The sequence below is a fragment of the Oryza brachyantha genome, chromosome 7 (assembly GCF_000231095.2).
Source record: "Oryza brachyantha chromosome 7, ObraRS2, whole genome shotgun sequence".
In the NCBI taxonomy this organism is placed as follows: domain Eukaryota; kingdom Viridiplantae; phylum Streptophyta; class Magnoliopsida; order Poales; family Poaceae; genus Oryza; species Oryza brachyantha.
In genome coordinates, this window is record NC_023169.2 from 15,882,816 (window position 1) to 15,900,660 (window position 17,845).

Sequence of the window (17,845 nt, forward strand, 5' to 3'; positions counted from 1 at the left end):
CATGCAGCCCGGCCGGCCGGCCTCTATGCTAGGGCTGGTCGGCGGCAAGCCGGGGATATGTCGGCGTCGGCGCAGGTGATGACGGCTCTGTGGCGGCGGCTACGGCCGGTGAACGAAGAGGTGGATTGATATAACCAGGCGTACGTGATGCTATAACTTTTGTCATCGGGTCAAAGCCAGTGGCCTTGCTTGCCATGGCGGCGTTGACTCGATGCTTGATGAAGCGGTCGCTCGCAATGTAATTATGCTTCACACCTCTTTTGTTTTTGTAGAAGGAATTGTACCCGTTGAAGATAGTTTCTCAATATGTTACCCACATATTTATAAATGGTTTTCCTTTATTTAAGTTTAACTTTTAAATATATCACTTTCAGCAACTTTACACAAAATTGGCCAATGATTTCGCGACTGACAAAAATATAAAATGCCCCAGCCGATTTTATTGAGCAGACAAAACATATAAATCTCGAAGCCCAACAACACAAACACAAGACACAAGCATCCTGAGGCCACATCACTGCAAAGAAAACCCTGACCCATGAAACTTCTCAGAGAGGAACCTGTCAAGGCTCTCGGACATCTCCGGCGTGACATGGTTCACCCAATCTCCTGCAGTGCCCTTTCTGAAGAACAGTTCATTTGGGACCCTAGCGTTGCCCACCCCTGTAAAACCTGTCCTGTTGACGCCCAAATCCTTCAGCATTTCGAAGCTGCAGAGCCTGACAATGGCATCGACGATCCCTGCTTCCCTCTCAGCGTCTGAGAATGGCTGCCCGATGAACTCAGCGATCTTCTCGACATTTTTTACAGGATTGTGTAGGAGCTCATCGTATTGCAGGAACAGCACTGAATCTGATTTTGTCTTGCTTGCGTACCAATACCCAAGGATGTGTTCCCAGATTGGGCTTCCAAAATATTTTTCCTCAGAGATAGATCGCCACACATCAGATATTGATGTAGCAGTGTAGTCTTCTCCCAACTTGGGCTTCATGAAATGCCAGTAAGAGATTAGCATGTCCTTTGGTTGCCTGTGATAAAAATTAAATTTGTGGTGATATATTATTCTCAGAAATAGTCTAACTGGTCGGAAATCTAACATATAATGCACGTTTTGGTATCACCAACTTGTGTAGGGAGGAAAGTTTAGCTAACTTCACCGGTACAGATCCTCTTATCTGGGATGGGTTGTACTATAACTGGGTTTTGTGGGCCGTCAGTACGAACTCATCTCTCTTGGTTCGGTGACAAGTTCGCATGTTGTTTTCTTTTTGGAGACGTAGTTTCAAGGGAACCTTTATCACAGTCCAATTGTCCAACAAGTATTGACTTGGTGGATGATGAGGCTAAAGATCACAATCATGTACGTTTTTATTTTCTTTATTTTTCTTTAAATAATTGTATATTGCATGATGCTGAGCTAGCTAGGCCTCTTGTGGTGAAACTTTAACATCTATCGTAGTTAAGTCCAAAAATTTGACGCGATTTGCTCGTATTTTCGTAAAATTTATCCTCACATGGATGTGTCCAGTGGTATAGCTTCACTCTAATTAATTAAAAATGATTAGCCAGACCACAATTACCTGTGGATGTAGATGATTTTGCACTCCGAATTCTCGGTGATGGAGGCCGGCAGCACGGCGTACGACGCGTGCGTGCTCATCAGCCGCGGGGATGGCGCTGCTTCAAGTTTGGCCTCCTCGCCGGCGAGGTAGGTTAGCTCCACGAACGGGACGCAGTCGTGCGGGCTGAGCCGCTGCAGCGGGTGGTGGTGGTGGTGGTGCTCGCTGCCGCCGCCGACCGGTGGCGGAGGATGCTCGCCGCGCGCCGCACTTGGGCAGGCTCGCGAGGACGACGTCGCCGGGGCGCGAACGGAAGCGGCGCTGGAGCGCCACGACCCCGGGCATCCATAGCTCCGGGAACCAGGTGCCCTGGTACTGCCGCAGGGGGAACCTTCTCGCCGCGTGGTGCATGCCCTCGCTGCGCGGGAGCATGGCGATGGCGTCGCGGTACTCCTCCGCGGCTGGTGGCTGCCGCGCCGGCGCGACGGCTGCATCGCCGCCGTCGCCGTCGACGACGATGTCCTTGAACGGGACGGGACCTGCTCGCCCAGCTGCTGCAGTGGCGGCGCCGCGAGTCAGCGGCATGCTGAGACGGGTGAAGGTGCACGCTGCATCGACGACGGTCGAGATGAATATGATCGATCCAGCTGGCACAAAATACGAGATTGTCTAGGCGTAAAAAATACGTCCACTTGTTTCCATTTTATTAGAAAAGTCCCAATCATCTCTGGTGTAAATTTTTTTATACATTTTATTGAGAAGAAATAATCGCCCATTCTCATCCCCACCGTCATCTATCAAGTCCATGTATGCCTGCTTTAATTAGTAGTCAGATAAAGAAACGTTTCACCCATCGGCGGATCTAATAACACACGTCCTACTAGATCTAACGGTGAGAAATAATTTTATACCTCGAAATACTTTTTATTGGACTAGATTAAATCTCATGGTACGGAGCTCACTAGCACGCAATTAAATGATTAATCTAGCTCCCCTCCATAACAAACAGGCATTATCCACAAGACATATTTATAACAAAAAATAATTTATGGGTAATTTTATTTATAAATATTCATAGAGATATAAAGACCAAGATTAAAAAATAATTTTTTATGAAAAATATCATAAAATCAACTTTAAATTTAAGGCTAGAAATTTTAATCTTAATTTATAAGTATAAACAGAAGTGAAAAAAAAGGTGACCATAGCTATATGCATATACTCATACAATATGACGGGTCCTTTTTTACAATAATATCATGTACGATGAATATATATGATACTACTACTATTGTGAACAATCATTTGGAGGAGAAGGTGTGACTCGTCGAGATCGCGGGTTCGGCGTGCGAAACCTCTAACCCTTTTTCTTTTCCGGCCCAGGCCTCGCTAGCCGTTCTCTTTGCTCTTTTTTTTGGGCGATTCACGGGCTCCATGTCATGCCTATTTGTTACATGGGCTTAGTTCATTCTGCGTTTTTCGCACATTAAATATAGCACGCTGAAGTCGAGCGAGGGGAGCACATGAGTCATGGGCCTCACAACCCATATGTATATTTTGTTTTGTTTTTGTTTTGCAAATTGTTTCTTTATTCGTTCCAAGATTATTTTCATAAAATATTATGTATAGAGTTATGTAAAGTACAATGAAAAACCCTACTAATCATTTTCAAATTTTCTAAATTTTAGATTAAATATAAATTTGAAGTTAATTTAAAGGTTTTTATTAATGTTTATTTTCTAGCCTCACACGAAAAATACGTATATAAATTTTTTATTCATGATATTTGCAATTGACCCAAAGGATACGGACAGGGATGAGATCGTAGAGAGCAACAATGACGTGAATTTGGTATATTTCGTGATCGTTGGATCAAACCAGATGATATGATTTAGCGGTACAGTATTTTGCTATAATAATGAGCAGTGTTTTAAAATCACAGTTGCTACAGTACCCAGCACGGTTTAGGAGCTGTTTGGATCCAGAGACTTTTTTTAGTCTCTTATCATATCGGATGTTTGAACGTTAATTAAAAGTATCAAATATATACTAATAATAAAACTAATTGCATAAATAATGGCTATTTTATTAGATACTTTTTAAGCCTAATTAATCCATAATTATCAACTATTTACTGTAGCATCACATTCACTAATCATGTCTCGCGAAATAGTCCAAAATCTCGCGAAATAGTCCAGAGTACGAGGTGTATTTTATTTTAATATGTACAAACGTTGACGGGAAGTACGGAAAAAAGGTTATTCTATTGAATCACTGTTCCACTCGGACCTATACAGACAACCCGACCAAAACAGGTCACGCATTCACGGTGACGTCGACAACTACCCGTGTCGTGGTCCTCGTGGAATGGTGAGCCCTGTTCCACGGAGCTTGTCACGGAAGACCTCGTCCAGCCTCGCCGCCATCTCCGGCGACATGTGGTTCACCCAGTCTCCGGCGACCCCCTTCCTGAAGAAGGCGTCGCGCGGCATGCTCTTGTACGACCCCGACGTGCCTCTCCTGTTCACCTCCAGGCCCTTCATCTTCTCGAAGCTGCACAGCTCCACGGCGGCCTCCACGGCGCCGGCGGCTTCCTCCGCGGGCGAGAACGGCCGCCCCATGAACCTCGCCATCGCCCTGACGTGCTCGCCGGCGTCCTGCAGCAGGTCCTCGTAGGTGAGGAAGAGCACCCGGTCGGGGCGCGCGAGGCTGGCGCGCCAGTACCCGAGGACGTGGTCCCACATCGGGCCGTACGGCGCCGTGCCGTCGACGGCGACGGAGTCGAACATGTCGGCGAACGACAGGTCCGGCTGGAGGCGGCGGAGGAACTGGTGCAGCGAGACGACCATGTCCTTGGGGTCCCTGCAGATGTAGACGACCTTGCAGCCGCCGTCGCCGGTGACCGCCTCCGGGAGCAACGGGTACGGCACGTGGGTGTTGATGAGCCGCGGCGAGGGGAGCCTGTCGAGCATGGCCTCGTGCCCGTCGGTGAAGACGTCCTCGACGAACGGGATGCAGTCGTGCGGGTTGAGGCGGAGCAGCGGGTGGTCGCCGGCGGCGGCGGGGTAGGCGGCGCGCGCCATGACGGCGAAGGCGAGCGCCTTGAGCCACGTGGTGCCGCACTTGGGGAAGCTGACGAGGACCACGTCGTCCGGGCGGCGCGGCGTGAAGCGGCGCTGGAAGGCGACGACGCCCGGCAGGTAGTGCTCCGGCAGCCAGAAGCCCTGGTAGAGGCGGCCGTCGAGGAACTGCTCCTTCCGCGGCAGAGACGCGACGAGGCCGGCGAACTCGTCCCGGGGAAGAGGATCGCGCGCTGCGGTGCCCTCGTCGCCGACTTCCTTGTACGGGACAGGGCCCGTGGCGGCGGCCATGGAGGCGGAGCGGGCGAGAAGCAGAGAGCTCGCTGCCACTGTGTGGCAGTGCGCGCGCGTGTGACAGGAGATTCGTACACGTCTTATATAGTAGTCCAATTTTTGTTTGACTTGTTGACTGGTCAAATTTGGACTTTGCGCCGGCCCGAGTGCTACCTTGGCGTGCCCGGCAAGGAGGTAGAGCAGAGCTCCACGTGAGCACGTGCCATTTTGATGGGCCTCGATCATCTTGAGCGCCAAGGCTGTATTCGAAGGCCAAGAAAAATGTCCATTTCATGTCCCCCAGGGGCTGTTTGGATCTGTAATTTTTTTTCTTGTCACATCGGATGTTTGGCCGTTAATTTAGATATTAAATATAGACTGATAACAAAACTAATTGCATAAATAAAGACTATTTCATTAGACAAATTTTTTAAGCCTAATTAATCCATTATTAGCAAATGTTTACCGTAGCATCACAGTCGTTAATCATGGACTAATTAGGCTTATTCGTCTCGCGAAATAGTCTAGAGTAAATAGTCTATATTTAATACTTCTAATTAATGTTTAAACATTCGACGTGACAGATGCTTAAAAAAAGTTGGATGTAACCAAACATGCACTTAAAAATGGGTTTAATTTTGCACCAGCCGCGGCGGACGTGCCTTTAAAATAGGTTAAAATAAATACAACCAAATACAACACAAACAATATCATATTTATACTGCAATTGCAAAAACAAAATGCAATCAATAAAATAAGAAAAAAACATAAAATCTCATTTGAATTTATTCAAGTAATCGAACACACACAAGTGTTCGGGTCGATCGAGCAACGGAGTTCCTGAGAGTTCATCGATCACTCAGCAAAAGTAAACCCGGAGCCATGGAACTTGTCCGAGAGGAACTCATCGAGGCTCTCGGCCATCATCTCCGGCGTGATGTCGGTCTCCGACGACGCCCTTCCGGAAGAAGGCCTCGTTCGGGTACTCGTTGGCCATCAGCTGCCGGGAGCCCGCGCTGTTGGCGCCCGTGGCCCTCATCTTCTCCATGCTGCAGAGCTCGGCGACTCCCGGCGACCCCTGCTTCCTTCTCGGCGTCCGAGAACGGCAGCCCGATGAACTCCGCGATCTCCGAGGAGGGTCGCGCATCACCTCCTCGTACCTGAGGAACAGCACCCTGTCCGGCTTCGTCTTGCTTGCGTTCCAGTAGCCAAGGATGTGCTCCCAGATTGGGCTCCCAAAGTATGCAACCTCGCGTATCGACTCCCACGCGTCGGGCAGTGGTATGGTGTTATTGTTATACTTAGAGGAACGGTCGATGAAATGCCAGAAGGAAATCACCATGTCCTTTGGTTGCCTACAATTGATGCTAACTAGGGTATCTATATTCATGTGAAGAGTAGTAGCGGCAGTGGTGAATCTATCATCTACCCCACCACAAGCTCCCTCGTATTTTTTAAAAGAAAAAATAACGAATATATACGGGGCGATGTGGGCATCAGCGCTCGGCAACTCGTGGGCGTCGGGCGCGGGGCCACGCGGGCGCGTGACCAAAAGAAATTTTTGGGGCTAGTTTGGTCATTAATTTAATTGATGACCATTTGAAAGCAACGTCACTGGATACAGGGTCATTTTAGAGAAGTGCAACCGTTCAGTTTTATGACCAAATAGCAATTCTCTTGCGGGCAGCGACACGTACGAGCATGCCTGCACACACGCGCACACAACTAAGGCCACATTCGTTTAAGGGAAGGGTAAGTTAACTTATCCTGACATAAAAAAACGTAGTAATAGATTAGTATATGATTAATTAATTATTAATTATTAAAAAATATAAACTAGGTTAATATAATTTTTTAAAATAACTTTTTTAAAATTATTTTTTAAAAAATACTATTTAGCGGTTCGAAAAACGTACGTACAGAAAAGAGAGGAATAAGCTAACGTACATGGGTGGCAAACGCGGCCTAAGGCGGTAAGGCCTAAGCCAATGTCATGCATGCGTCGATCGGCTTGCTGTCCCCTGTGGGCTCCATGTATGTGCGCATGCAGCACGGCCCAGGAATAGTTCACACTGATGAGCCAAACGGGCCGGCAGCCCACGACGACGTACGAGAATTTTTTGTATTTTTTAAGTAGTAGAGATAACTAACAAAATACATGTGCGTTATACCGAGACAAGACGGATAACGTTACAACTTACAAGCTTGCCGGGCTGCCATGTAGTAAGACGGATAACGTTAGGGCACATATAAGTACATAATGATGTTTACTATTTTAAACGGCATGTATGTAAATTCGCTGATATGGAGTAAAGAGAGTGAAGAGAGAGAAATAATTGTTATGCATGATAATGGTTTAAAGTCGACTCTGAGTATTTATTTAAGTAAATTTTATTGCATAAGATAGATCAAAAGTAAAGAAGAGTAATAAAAAAATATTTTGTTGTATTAATAAAGAAACTATATATGACTCTATTTTTATATATACGATTATAAAATAAGTTAGTATTTTTGACATGAACGAGTTACGAGTCACTGCTAGACGCTATTTTTGAACGTGCCCTTAAAAGGTTTCCAGGCTGCCACGCCACATCGCATCACTGGAGCTGCAAAAAGAAAATTAAAGCATGCCTATTCTAGGATTGAACATGTACTGAAGTTGAATTTTTTTATTTTTAAAATATTTTTAATAAATAATTTTATTACTAAACATCGGAAAAAAATTTCACCGTATGAACCTTTTAATCACATTAATATTATTGGTGTGGCAAGATAATACTGCCACGCTCGACACTGGCGTGGCAGTGTTGTCTTGCCACGCTGGTGACAATAGTGCTGTCACGCTAAACTCTCTGCGTGCCACCGTTATCTTGCCACGTCAATATTAGTGGCGTTGCCAAAAGGTTCATACGTTAATAAAATTATTTATTAAAATGTTTAAAAAATTAAAAAATTCACTGAAGTTCCAACACAGCCGTCTTAAACTGTAGCTGAAGTTTAACTAATGTGCTGTACTCTTTGCTTCAAAACTAATACATTATGGTTACATGAGTGTCTTATTAATGCAAGTAGATGCAGTAATTTGTTACATGAGTGTCTTATTAATGCAAGTGGATGCGATAATTTTTACTTTGGTCGGTACGATTATGACTATAATAATGCTACCGTGTGATTGTGATTGATGTAAAGTATTGGGATTGATGACTATAATTTTTACATTATAATTTACACTTTTGTTTGGCTAGATGAGCACTCTACTACTGCTTACTGTGTGATTGATGCAAACTATTGGGATGTAATAGTTTATAGTTTTGGTTGGTTGGATTGTGTCTTTAATTTGTTGAATGCTTGTGTTGAACACTCAAGAGTTGAACCGTTGAACCCTATATTTCAAGTTTTGAACTTGGACGAAATTAAGCTAGATTTGTGATAATTTTCTTGCTCGTTTAAACTATCGGTGAACTATTTTTTTTAGCTCAGTGGTTATGTTACTCTACGTATAATTAGCTATGTATTGAGATATTGTTCATGTGAAACCCATAAGTATACACTGCACATGTCAATGTCCGTCGAGCATTGATAAAACCCGAGGAACCCTATTGTTTGGCCTTTCCTTGGAAAAAGTGAAACGACATACTTGCAAAGGAAAAATAATTTGTGAATAAAATTTTTATATATGTGTAAGTAAAGACTGAATAATAAACTACGACAAAGATTCCTCAAAATCAACTTAAAACTAAAAAATTTAAAATTTATCTTATAAACACAAACATAAAATATTTATATATGTGTAGCAAAGACTGAATAATAAAAAAGTACGACAAAGATTCCTCAAAATCAACTCCAAAACTAAAATTTAAAATTTAAAGTTTGTCTTATAAACACAAACATAAGCGAAAAGATGAGACTCGAAATTTTACCTATCAAGCATCAACCTAATCGCCAAACCCGACCCATTACCATCCTAGACACATGAGGACCCACATGTCATAGCCAACGAATGATAAATATAATCATCCAATTTTAAGAGTGGTAAAAAGTTAAATACGCCTACTTCGCCAGTAGGGGTCACTGGGTCAAAGACTTCAGGTCGTTTTGATGGGCCTAGATATCGGCCCATCTCGGTTTGCCTAAACGGGCCCGTCTCACTGCTTCGATTTCCGGCCCCGTTTCGCATGCGCATGGCAGGCAACTCACGCGACGGAACCGCCGCCGTCGCCGTCCTCCTCCGCCGCCTCGCGCCAAGTCCAACGGTGGCGGGGGGATTCCGGTTCCCGGCGACCGCGGCTGCGGTTCGGGCGGCTCTCCCGGGGCGTGGGCGGCCCTGATGGTGGCTCAGGAGGAGAGGGAGCTCCAGGTGCGGGCCCTCGACGGGCGGTCCACGGCCGTCACGCTCGCCGCCGCCGCCTCCGTGCGGGACCTCAAGGCCGCGCTCCGGAGCTCCTTCCCTCCCGCGCAGGTCTCCCCCTGCTTCCACCTCTTCCTCAAGGTACGGCCTCGCTTCTCTCCCCCACCTTACTCTGCGGCGCGATCATGTGCTGGTGGAGGCCGTGTTCTCGTCTCGCTTCACGGCATTAAGGCCCTTCGAATGACGCTTGGGTTTAGGTAATCTCAGCATTTGTTGATGCTGGATCTCCAGAGTGAGCTAACCACAAGTGTTCTCGTGATGAAGGGCACCAAATTGCGCATGGAGGCCGAGATTGGCACTCTCGCTGTTGGCCAGGGGGAATTCATTGTCCTCGTTCCATTCACAAGGAAATCGCTGCAGCGTTGTTCTCCGGTGGCAATGGCAGACCAACGGCAGATTACTGACTCACCGAGATCATCACAAGTGGCAACTGGTGCTAATGCAGCTCGGAAAGGCATTGTGGATAAACTCTCATCAATCCCAAGCAGCCAGCATGATGAAGTCGCGCCCAGATATTTTTCTAGTGGAGCTAATTCAGCTTGGCAAGACATTATGGATGATCTCTCATCGATCTCAAGCAGCCCACAGGGTGATTCTGCATCCAAAAACCTATATTCCTCAAGTAACATTCCTTGTTCTGGGAATTCTGTAGAGGATGTGTCAACAGGTGGAAGCACACATACTGGAAATTCAAAGAAAAGGAGGAAGCTACGTAATGAAAATGGAAGTGTTTTCAAAGAAATGCCTACAGGTGCAGTGAACAGTGTAGCTGGCCAGCCTAGCATGGATAAGAAAACTGGAGTTGCCAGATCTGCTGCAGCATCGTGCCAGGTAGGTGTTCACTCTGTCCTTGTACATTTCCCTGTCACTTTCATGCTAAATTTCGCCTTTATAGAAGAAATCAAAATTGCATCCTTTGTGTTCCACTGATCCTTGCACAGGAAGGAAGCATTAAAACTTTTAGTTGTCAAATTGCTATGAATAATGTTTTTGAAATTGCAGGATATGTGCCATTTAGAACCTGCTGAAATGGTTGACCATCTGAAGCAAGGACTTGGAAAGGGGGGACAGGTTTTCACTCAATCAACTTCTGAAACTAGCAATGCCAGTAAAACCATGGTATTAATATTCTTGCGATTATACTTGCAGATTGTACATATTGAGGAGATAGCATGTCGAGATGCATCATTTGCAGAACTTCCTAATCATCTTTCAGAGGCTACGAGAGAAGCACTAAAAAGTATTGGAATATCAAGGTTGTACAGCCATCAGGTATCATGGGACGTGTCATCCATTTTGTGCATTCAGCTGTAGAAGCTCGCTAATTATATTGGTCATTTACTTGATTGCAGAGTCAAGCTATACAATCTGCTATTTCTGGAAGGCATGTTGTTGTTGCAACATCAACATCTAGCGGAAAATCTCTCTGTTATAACATTCCAGTCCTTGAATCTCTCTGTCAAGATTTGCTGGCATGCGCTTTGTACATATTTCCAACAAAGGTCTAGACAGGCACTTTCTGTTTTAGGCTTGATTGTCTGAAACCGCACAGAAATTCATTTTCTTGTTCTTTTGCAGGCTTTAGCTCAAGATCAGCTGAGGACTCTACTCAAGATGAAGAATGCACTTCACGCTGATATTAATGTTAACATATATGATGGTGATACTCCTAGAGAAGATCGTATATGGATCAGAGAAAATGCCCGTCTGGTAAAGAGGCACTTCTGATGATATATAATTATTTAAGAAAATGCATTTGAAATCACTATCTACCTCCTTCCCTCTCAGTTAATTACCAACCCAGATATGCTGCATGTGTCAATTTTGCCATGCCATGCTCAATTCCAAAGGATTTTGTCCAATCTCAGGTGGAACTAATTGGCTTTTGTATTTTTGTTCCCTCAATAACTTTATTTTCGTCATCTGTGATCAATTTATCTTTTTAAATTTTAGGTGCATACTTTCTCTTTATAAAGAGTTGACATTTCTGCAATACTTCACTCAGGTATATTGTCATTGATGAAGCACATTCATACAAGGGAGCATTTGGCTGCCACACTGCACTTATACTTAGAAGATTGAAGCGCATTTGTTCAAACGGTATGTATACCATTTTGAACCAGTTTTGTTAATTACTACAGTTGACATGACGCTTGACATATGCTGTATACCAGAATTGTGGATTTCTTGTTTTTGTAAATGTGTTACTTTAGTTGACATTTCAGTTACCAATCAGCTATCTATAGACTAGTAAACCCTTGAATTTCTAACTTCTGAGTTATATCTTGGAAAACTTATGGAATTTAGGAAGTAGGAACTACTGGTGCAATTTCACAAATAATTCCTAAAAGCCTTTGCTTGTTCTATTTCCAGTTTATGGCAGTCATCCTACTTTCATATTTTGTACGGCTACTTCAGCAAACCCGCGCGAGCATGTGATGGTAGGCTTGATATTCTCTTTATGTTAGCTTTAAAAAGGCATCATTGCACATAACACAAATTAACCAGCTGTTCCTAGCTCCTGCTCTAAAGCACAAGGTATCCTCCAAGTGTGGTTCCTTTTTCTTAACAGAAATATAACTGTTATTATTGCTTACATTTTCTGGCATATACTCTTTTGATATTATTGGCAGAACTGCATGCATTTGTCCTCATGCAAAATTCTTGTTAATCACAGGAGCTAGCCAAACTGGATCATATAGAGCTGATCCAGAATGATGGAAGTCCTTGTGGTTTTAAATACTTCCTCTTGTGGAATCCCCCGCTACATATGGCAAAGGAAGGGAGTTCAAAAGATAGCTCATTAACAAGACGCTCAAGGTATTGACATTTTGTTCTCGAATCTAGCTACTCTTACCTATTTCCATCCTATTTTTAGTTTGCAAATTTGCAAAAATGTTCCAGATATTATTATAGATGTTCCTTTTGTTAATTATTCATCCATGGTAGTAAAGGTTTCAAATAGACAGGGAAACTCTTTTAAGCGCTCGAGGGGATATCCCCTTGTTTCTTGCATGTCATATATGGTTATGATTTTTTTTTTAAAAAAAACAAGATATATTAATGTATGATATATCACTAAATGAACATGCTTAGTCAAATTTGACTTCTACAATTTGCAGTAAAAAAATATGACTGTGAATATGCATATAGTAACCAGAGTTTTTTTTTTCTTGTTACAACTTATAAAGGTCGTATTTGGACATGCAGGTTTGTTGAGTGATATATAACATATTAATCTATTTTGTCAAACTTTTTCATAACTATTTTTGGATGACATGCAAAAGCAAGGGGACATCACCTTAAGGGATTAGAATCCAAGTCCACAAGTTTGTTCATTGGTCATCAGTGCAATAATCCTAAGAAGTTGCCATATTAAATAGCCCTTTGACAGTATTATTCGATAGTCGATATAAGCAATACTTCAATACACATGTTACTTGAATTTGAAAATTCCATGCCAAGGGCCATACCGCTTTGCCAACTTCATCATTGTAGCGTTCTGTGATACTTGAGTAGCGTAGGCTGTCACCATTTGGTTTTTTCTCTGAATAAACCAAACGACATATTTGCAAACAAAAACTAATTTGTAAATAAAATTTTTATAAACATATTCTTAATGACCTAAAAGCAAAGACTAAAAAATAAACTACAATGAAAATATTCTAAAATCAACTCCAAATTTAAGGTTGAAAATTCAAATTCTGGCTTATAATCATAAGTAGAAGTGAAAAGATGAGGCAGATATTGTCTTTGTAAGTTACATGAGTAGCATATTGTCTTCCTAAAATATGGGATCCTTTTATTTGATAACATACAGTAATTGTTGTGGACCTGAAAGCACAAGTTATGAGTTTCATCATAGTACAAAGAGAACTATATAATTGTCCTGTGGCATGCAAAAGTATTAGTTATTGCAGTTTAACCCTTCATGCATTCAGTTTCCTAAGGCATGCCACTTAAGTGGTGTTTGTTTCTTTATGACTCTATCCGTACATTATTATAACTACTATTTGTGAAGATACACTAATATCATCTATGTCGTTTATTAGCCCAATAGTTGAGGTTTCTTATCTATTATCTGAGATGGTTCAACATGGGCTTCGCTGCATTGCATTCTGTAAAACAAGGAAGCTCTGTGAGCTTGTTCTAGCATACACGTAAGATTCTTCTGTAATCTCATTTTTGTATTCTTTTTTCTTGCTTTACAGTGCATGTTTTATCTTGTTTCTTCATACATGATTTGTTATTTTAGGCGTGAAATTCTTCAAGAGACTGCGAAAGAATTGGTAGACACTATCTCCGTATACCGTGCTGGCTACATTGCTGAGGTCTTGCCTAATGTCTTCTTCCATTGTACTTAACAATTTTGAGATTGTTTTTTAGATTGAATTTTGGTTTGGTAAAATATGACTCGTTTAAAATCTCAATGGTGCTCTTGACCTGTATGGATTTACGCAAACTGCAATGTATATTACCAGTGCCTGCTCGCTCCTGAATTTCATGTAGTAAAATATATATTATCTGAATGCTGTACAAATAGCAAAGATGTTAATGCTTCTACCTTCTGTACTTGAACTAAGCATTGCTGCTATTAACATTATCGTGTATGTGCAAATCAAGCTTTATTTTTTCCCCTTGAAGATTAATGGGCCCATTATGTGAGGTTTGGTAGGATGCATTGAAGCACTTCCCACAAAATATAGTAGTGTACTAACCAAAAACTAACTGATCTATATAAATTGAGAAAAACCTACCTTCTGATACTATTTGTTGCAACTATGGTTCTTCATGTGTCAAATATTTTGCTCCTACTCATTGTACATGAACTAGAAAACTAAGGCCCCGTTCGGTAGAAGTGGGGAAGGGGGTTAGTTATCCGGCGCGGAAAACGTAATAATATATTAGTACATGATTAATTAATTATTAATTATTAAAAAAATATAAAATAGATTAATATGATTTTTTAGAACAACTTTCCTATAGAAAATTTTTGCAAAAAATACACCGTTTAGTAGTTTGGGAAGCGTGCGCGCGGAAAAAGAGAGTAGTTAGATATCTTATTGGCTTGGCTGAACACAGCCTAATTATTTCAGGACAGGAGAAAAATTGAGGCTGATCTTTTTGAGGGAAAACTTCTTGGTGTTGCTGCCACCAATGCTCTTGAACTAGGAATTGATGTTGGCAACATTGATGCAACATTACATCTTGGATTTCCTGGGAGTATTGCTAGGTAAGCGAGAAGTGTTCTCTCCTATGGATCCTATGTTTTTGTCTGAAGCCCTACTAAATCATAGAAAACAATTTAATTTTAGCCTGTGGCAGCAAGCTGGAAGATCTGGAAGGAGAGCAAAACAATCATTAGCCATTTATGTTGCCTTTGAGGGTCCTTTAGATCAGTATTTCATGAAATTCCCACACAAACTATTTGGCAAGCCAATTGAGCATTGTCAAGTCGATTCACATAATATTAAGGTTTGTATATCTGTTTTTATTGGCAATTTTAAACATATCGGGATCTAAATGTTCCCTTCTTATTTTTTTTTTCATTTCCTACAGGTTTTGGAACAGCATCTTGCTTGCGCTGCTTATGAACATCCATTGTGTCTGCAATATGATGCGGATTACTTTAGTTCTAGTCTGAACAGTGTAATGAAGGCCCTGAGAGGCAAAGGCTATCTCATAAACAATCCCTCTGGACCATCGTCGTCAAACATGTGGAGTTATATTGGACCTGAGGTTTGTTCATTTGTATTTGTTATCTGCTCTATAATACAACTCTGTTTATTATTAGCAAGAGGTATTTTGGTTTTCTGCAGAAAAGACCTTCACAAACAGTGAGCATACGAGCAATCGAGCATGACAAATACAGAGTGATAGACAAGTTAAATAACCGGTTACTAGAAGAAATTGAGGAAAGTAAGGCCTTTTTCCAGGTACCCTAACTGTTCCTCAACTCAACATGTGAATATGTGATCAACTGTTATACTTGCTGGATCTTTGAAGTCTGAAGAAGCTCTAATATTCTTAAATAGATAAATTTGTGAATTTGTTGAAGAAATGTAATAAGTTTATGAACTTTGTACTGTATTTCAGTGTAACCCAAATGATTTATGCAATTATATAGTGCATCTGCCACTGTGTGTTTTGATATCAGTAAATTATTATGTGAATTTTGAAGCATTTTCTTCTTTCTTAGGTGTATGAAGGAGCGGTATACATGCATCAGGGTGTCAATTACTTAGTTGAGGAACTTGATTTGTCATCAAGGACAGCGTTCTGTAGGAAAGCTGATTTGAAGTATTACACGAAAACACGAGACTACACGGACGTCAGTGTTCTTGGAGGAGAGTTTGTACGTATTCAAAAGGATTGTACACTAGCCTCATATACGTAGTGCTTATAATCATCTATCATTATGTTAATCTCCTTTTATGAGCACCACAACATTTTTTTTAAAAAAAATCTCTTCTGTCATGATTTTTTTAGACCCTATCTAGCTCACTAAATCTGAGATTTTTTTCGTCTGGCCTGAGTTGGCTCAAACATCTTTTTCATGATATGCTGATTGTCTCTTTTTTTTGCTGTTGACTTGTTTGAACTCAATTTAGTTTCATTCAGTCTAGTTTTCATACTTTTTCCCTTTGTTGTGAGCAGCGCATTTTCTCTTCAACTTGTTCAAACAGAATAGAATAAATATTTATAATACTCCTGCGGCAGTAATAATTCTACTCAAATGTTTTATCATCATTTAGCCATGACACTTTCCTTTTAAGTGACGTATACATAATTGATTTCCATGTTGATATTTTATTATCAATGATCTCTTGTACTCTAATACATCTTGAAGGCTCATCTTCCACTGATTATGTGTAATACTAACCGGGTGAAGACAACTGCCCAAGCAAATGATTGCAAAGTGACTACTAAATGGTTTGGCTTTTATCGCATATGGAAATCAAACAACAAAATATCTGATTGCATTGGGCTTCACCTACCTCCATTTTCCTTTAGCTCCCAGGTTTGTAACTTTGCATGTAAAATACATATGTGTGAATCTTATCAATAGCATGGTGCATTGCCCTCCATGATTGTTACCCTCATGTCTCTTATTTGATGCCTAACTAGGCTGTTTGGGTGCGAATCCCACATTCCGTGAAAATTACAGTCGAGGAAAGGGGACTACAGTTTCGAGGTGGCTCACATGCTGCTTCGCATGCACTTCTGAACATATTGCCTCTGTAAGCTATTCAGTTTTAGCTGTATCATAATAATAAGGATCAATCTGGATAGCTGAACGTGCATAGATTTCTGCAGGCATATGACGTGTAATGCTTCTGACCTAGGAACAGAATGTGCAAATCCTCATGAAACCCGTGGTATTCCAGACAGAATTCTATTATATGATAAACACCCTGGTGGTATCGGCATAGCATTACAGGTAAAATGTTTGATGATGTGTAGCATACCCAGGAATCTTGTGAGTAATATTTACCAGCAATGACTGCTACCTCTTGACTATATTATGAATGATATTGTTTGATGATTCAGTAACGATTGTAATCTATGTTTTTATTTGTTTAATATTGTAGGTCAAAGCACTCTTCGGGGAACTACTACTTGCTGCTTTAGAACTTGTTTCTGAATGTGACTGTACTAGTTCAGCTGGCTGTCCAAATTGTATCCAAGTAAGTTTCAATTTTCTACTAAACTCATTTTGTGACGGAAAAAAATATGTTTGAGCTGATAAGCTTCTTCTTTTCAAGTCACTGACATGTAGTGAATATAATGAGGTTTTGGACAAAGAGGCAGCAGTTCTGATTTTGAAGGTTAATGATCTGCTAAAATTGCCTAATCACCTTCCCATCCTACTCCTTTCAATATTAAATTCACTTGTTCTAAGAGAGACATTCATGTGCAGGGAGTAATCGAATATGAAAGATTATATTTTGAAACAGAAGATGTTTCCGGCCAAGGAGTGAGATGAATTGTTTCGCTGTTTGCGACTTGTGATGACTGACTGAATTTGGTTCTGACACATGAGCCGTATTATCATTTTCTTCACAATGCTTTCTCCATCTGGAATGGTAGAATTGGGAGGAGGTTCTTTTGACTTGTTTGGTTATCATATGGAAATGTAGTTGTAACCACGGTTCAAATCCAACTATAAATTATTTCTGGTCCAGATATATATTATATTGTGTTCGGCATTTTGTAACCACCATCCCCGTTCATCCTGAACCAGGTCATGGGATCCCTAACGTGCCTGTCACCTTCCATCGCCAAGCTTCTGTGAAGAAACATGTCGAAAGATTTGAAGCTGTCCACCCCCCCCCCCCCCCCCCCCCCCCCCCCCCACCCCCAAAAGAAAAGGAGTAGATCACGGAAGCCCGTCGTGTGACGGAATTGATTTACTGTTCCCGATCTCATGTGAAAGAGCCTCAGCGAACGGATCACATGTGCTTCTGCGTCTCCCACCTACGTTTCGATCCACACGCGTAACAAGCACCGATCAGTCTTGGCAT

The 17,845-nt window shown here is 41.8% G+C and overlaps 2 protein-coding genes and 2 pseudogenes across 3 annotated transcripts; 1 reads left to right on the forward strand and 3 right to left on the reverse strand.

The window, feature by feature from the left end:
• Nucleotides 1-342: 342 nt before the first annotated feature.
• LOC102701094 lies at nt 343-2,144 on the reverse strand (annotated as a pseudogene).
• A 1,571-nt stretch (nt 2,145-3,715) lies between these two features.
• LOC102701370 (cytosolic sulfotransferase 5-like) lies at nt 3,716-4,973 on the reverse strand. The gene has a single exon (XM_040526240.1). The coding sequence runs from the start codon at nt 4,928-4,930 to the stop codon at nt 3,902-3,904; it is 1,029 nt and encodes a 342-aa protein (XP_040382174.1). The 5' UTR covers nt 4,931-4,973; the 3' UTR covers nt 3,716-3,901.
• A 794-nt stretch (nt 4,974-5,767) lies between these two features.
• Nucleotides 5,768-6,254, reverse strand: LOC102701647 (annotated as a pseudogene).
• A 2,888-nt stretch (nt 6,255-9,142) lies between these two features.
• LOC102701928 (uncharacterized ATP-dependent helicase YprA-like) lies at nt 9,143-17,630 on the forward strand. 2 transcript variants are annotated; one of them, XM_015839232.2, is made up of 23 exons: nt 9,152-9,401; nt 9,585-10,151; nt 10,323-10,391; nt 10,470-10,592; nt 10,673-10,822; nt 10,899-11,030; nt 11,109-11,188; nt 11,326-11,420; nt 11,694-11,761; nt 11,998-12,140; nt 13,373-13,480; nt 13,576-13,651; nt 14,417-14,553; nt 14,636-14,795; nt 14,880-15,059; nt 15,140-15,256; nt 15,520-15,675; nt 16,171-16,341; nt 16,449-16,561; nt 16,638-16,761; nt 16,913-17,008; nt 17,087-17,149; nt 17,242-17,630. In XM_015839232.2, the coding sequence occupies exons 1-23, from the start codon at nt 9,240-9,242 to the stop codon at nt 17,305-17,307; spliced, it is 3,156 nt and encodes a 1,051-aa protein (XP_015694718.1). In that variant the 5' UTR covers nt 9,152-9,239; the 3' UTR covers nt 17,308-17,630. The 2 variants fall into 2 exon arrangements, with proteins under 2 accessions (XP_040382287.1, XP_015694718.1); XM_040526353.1 differs by lacking the exons at nt 16,913-17,008; nt 17,087-17,149; nt 17,242-17,630 and having other exon boundaries at nt 9,143-9,401; nt 16,628-16,744.
• Nucleotides 17,631-17,845: the final 215 nt, after the last annotated feature.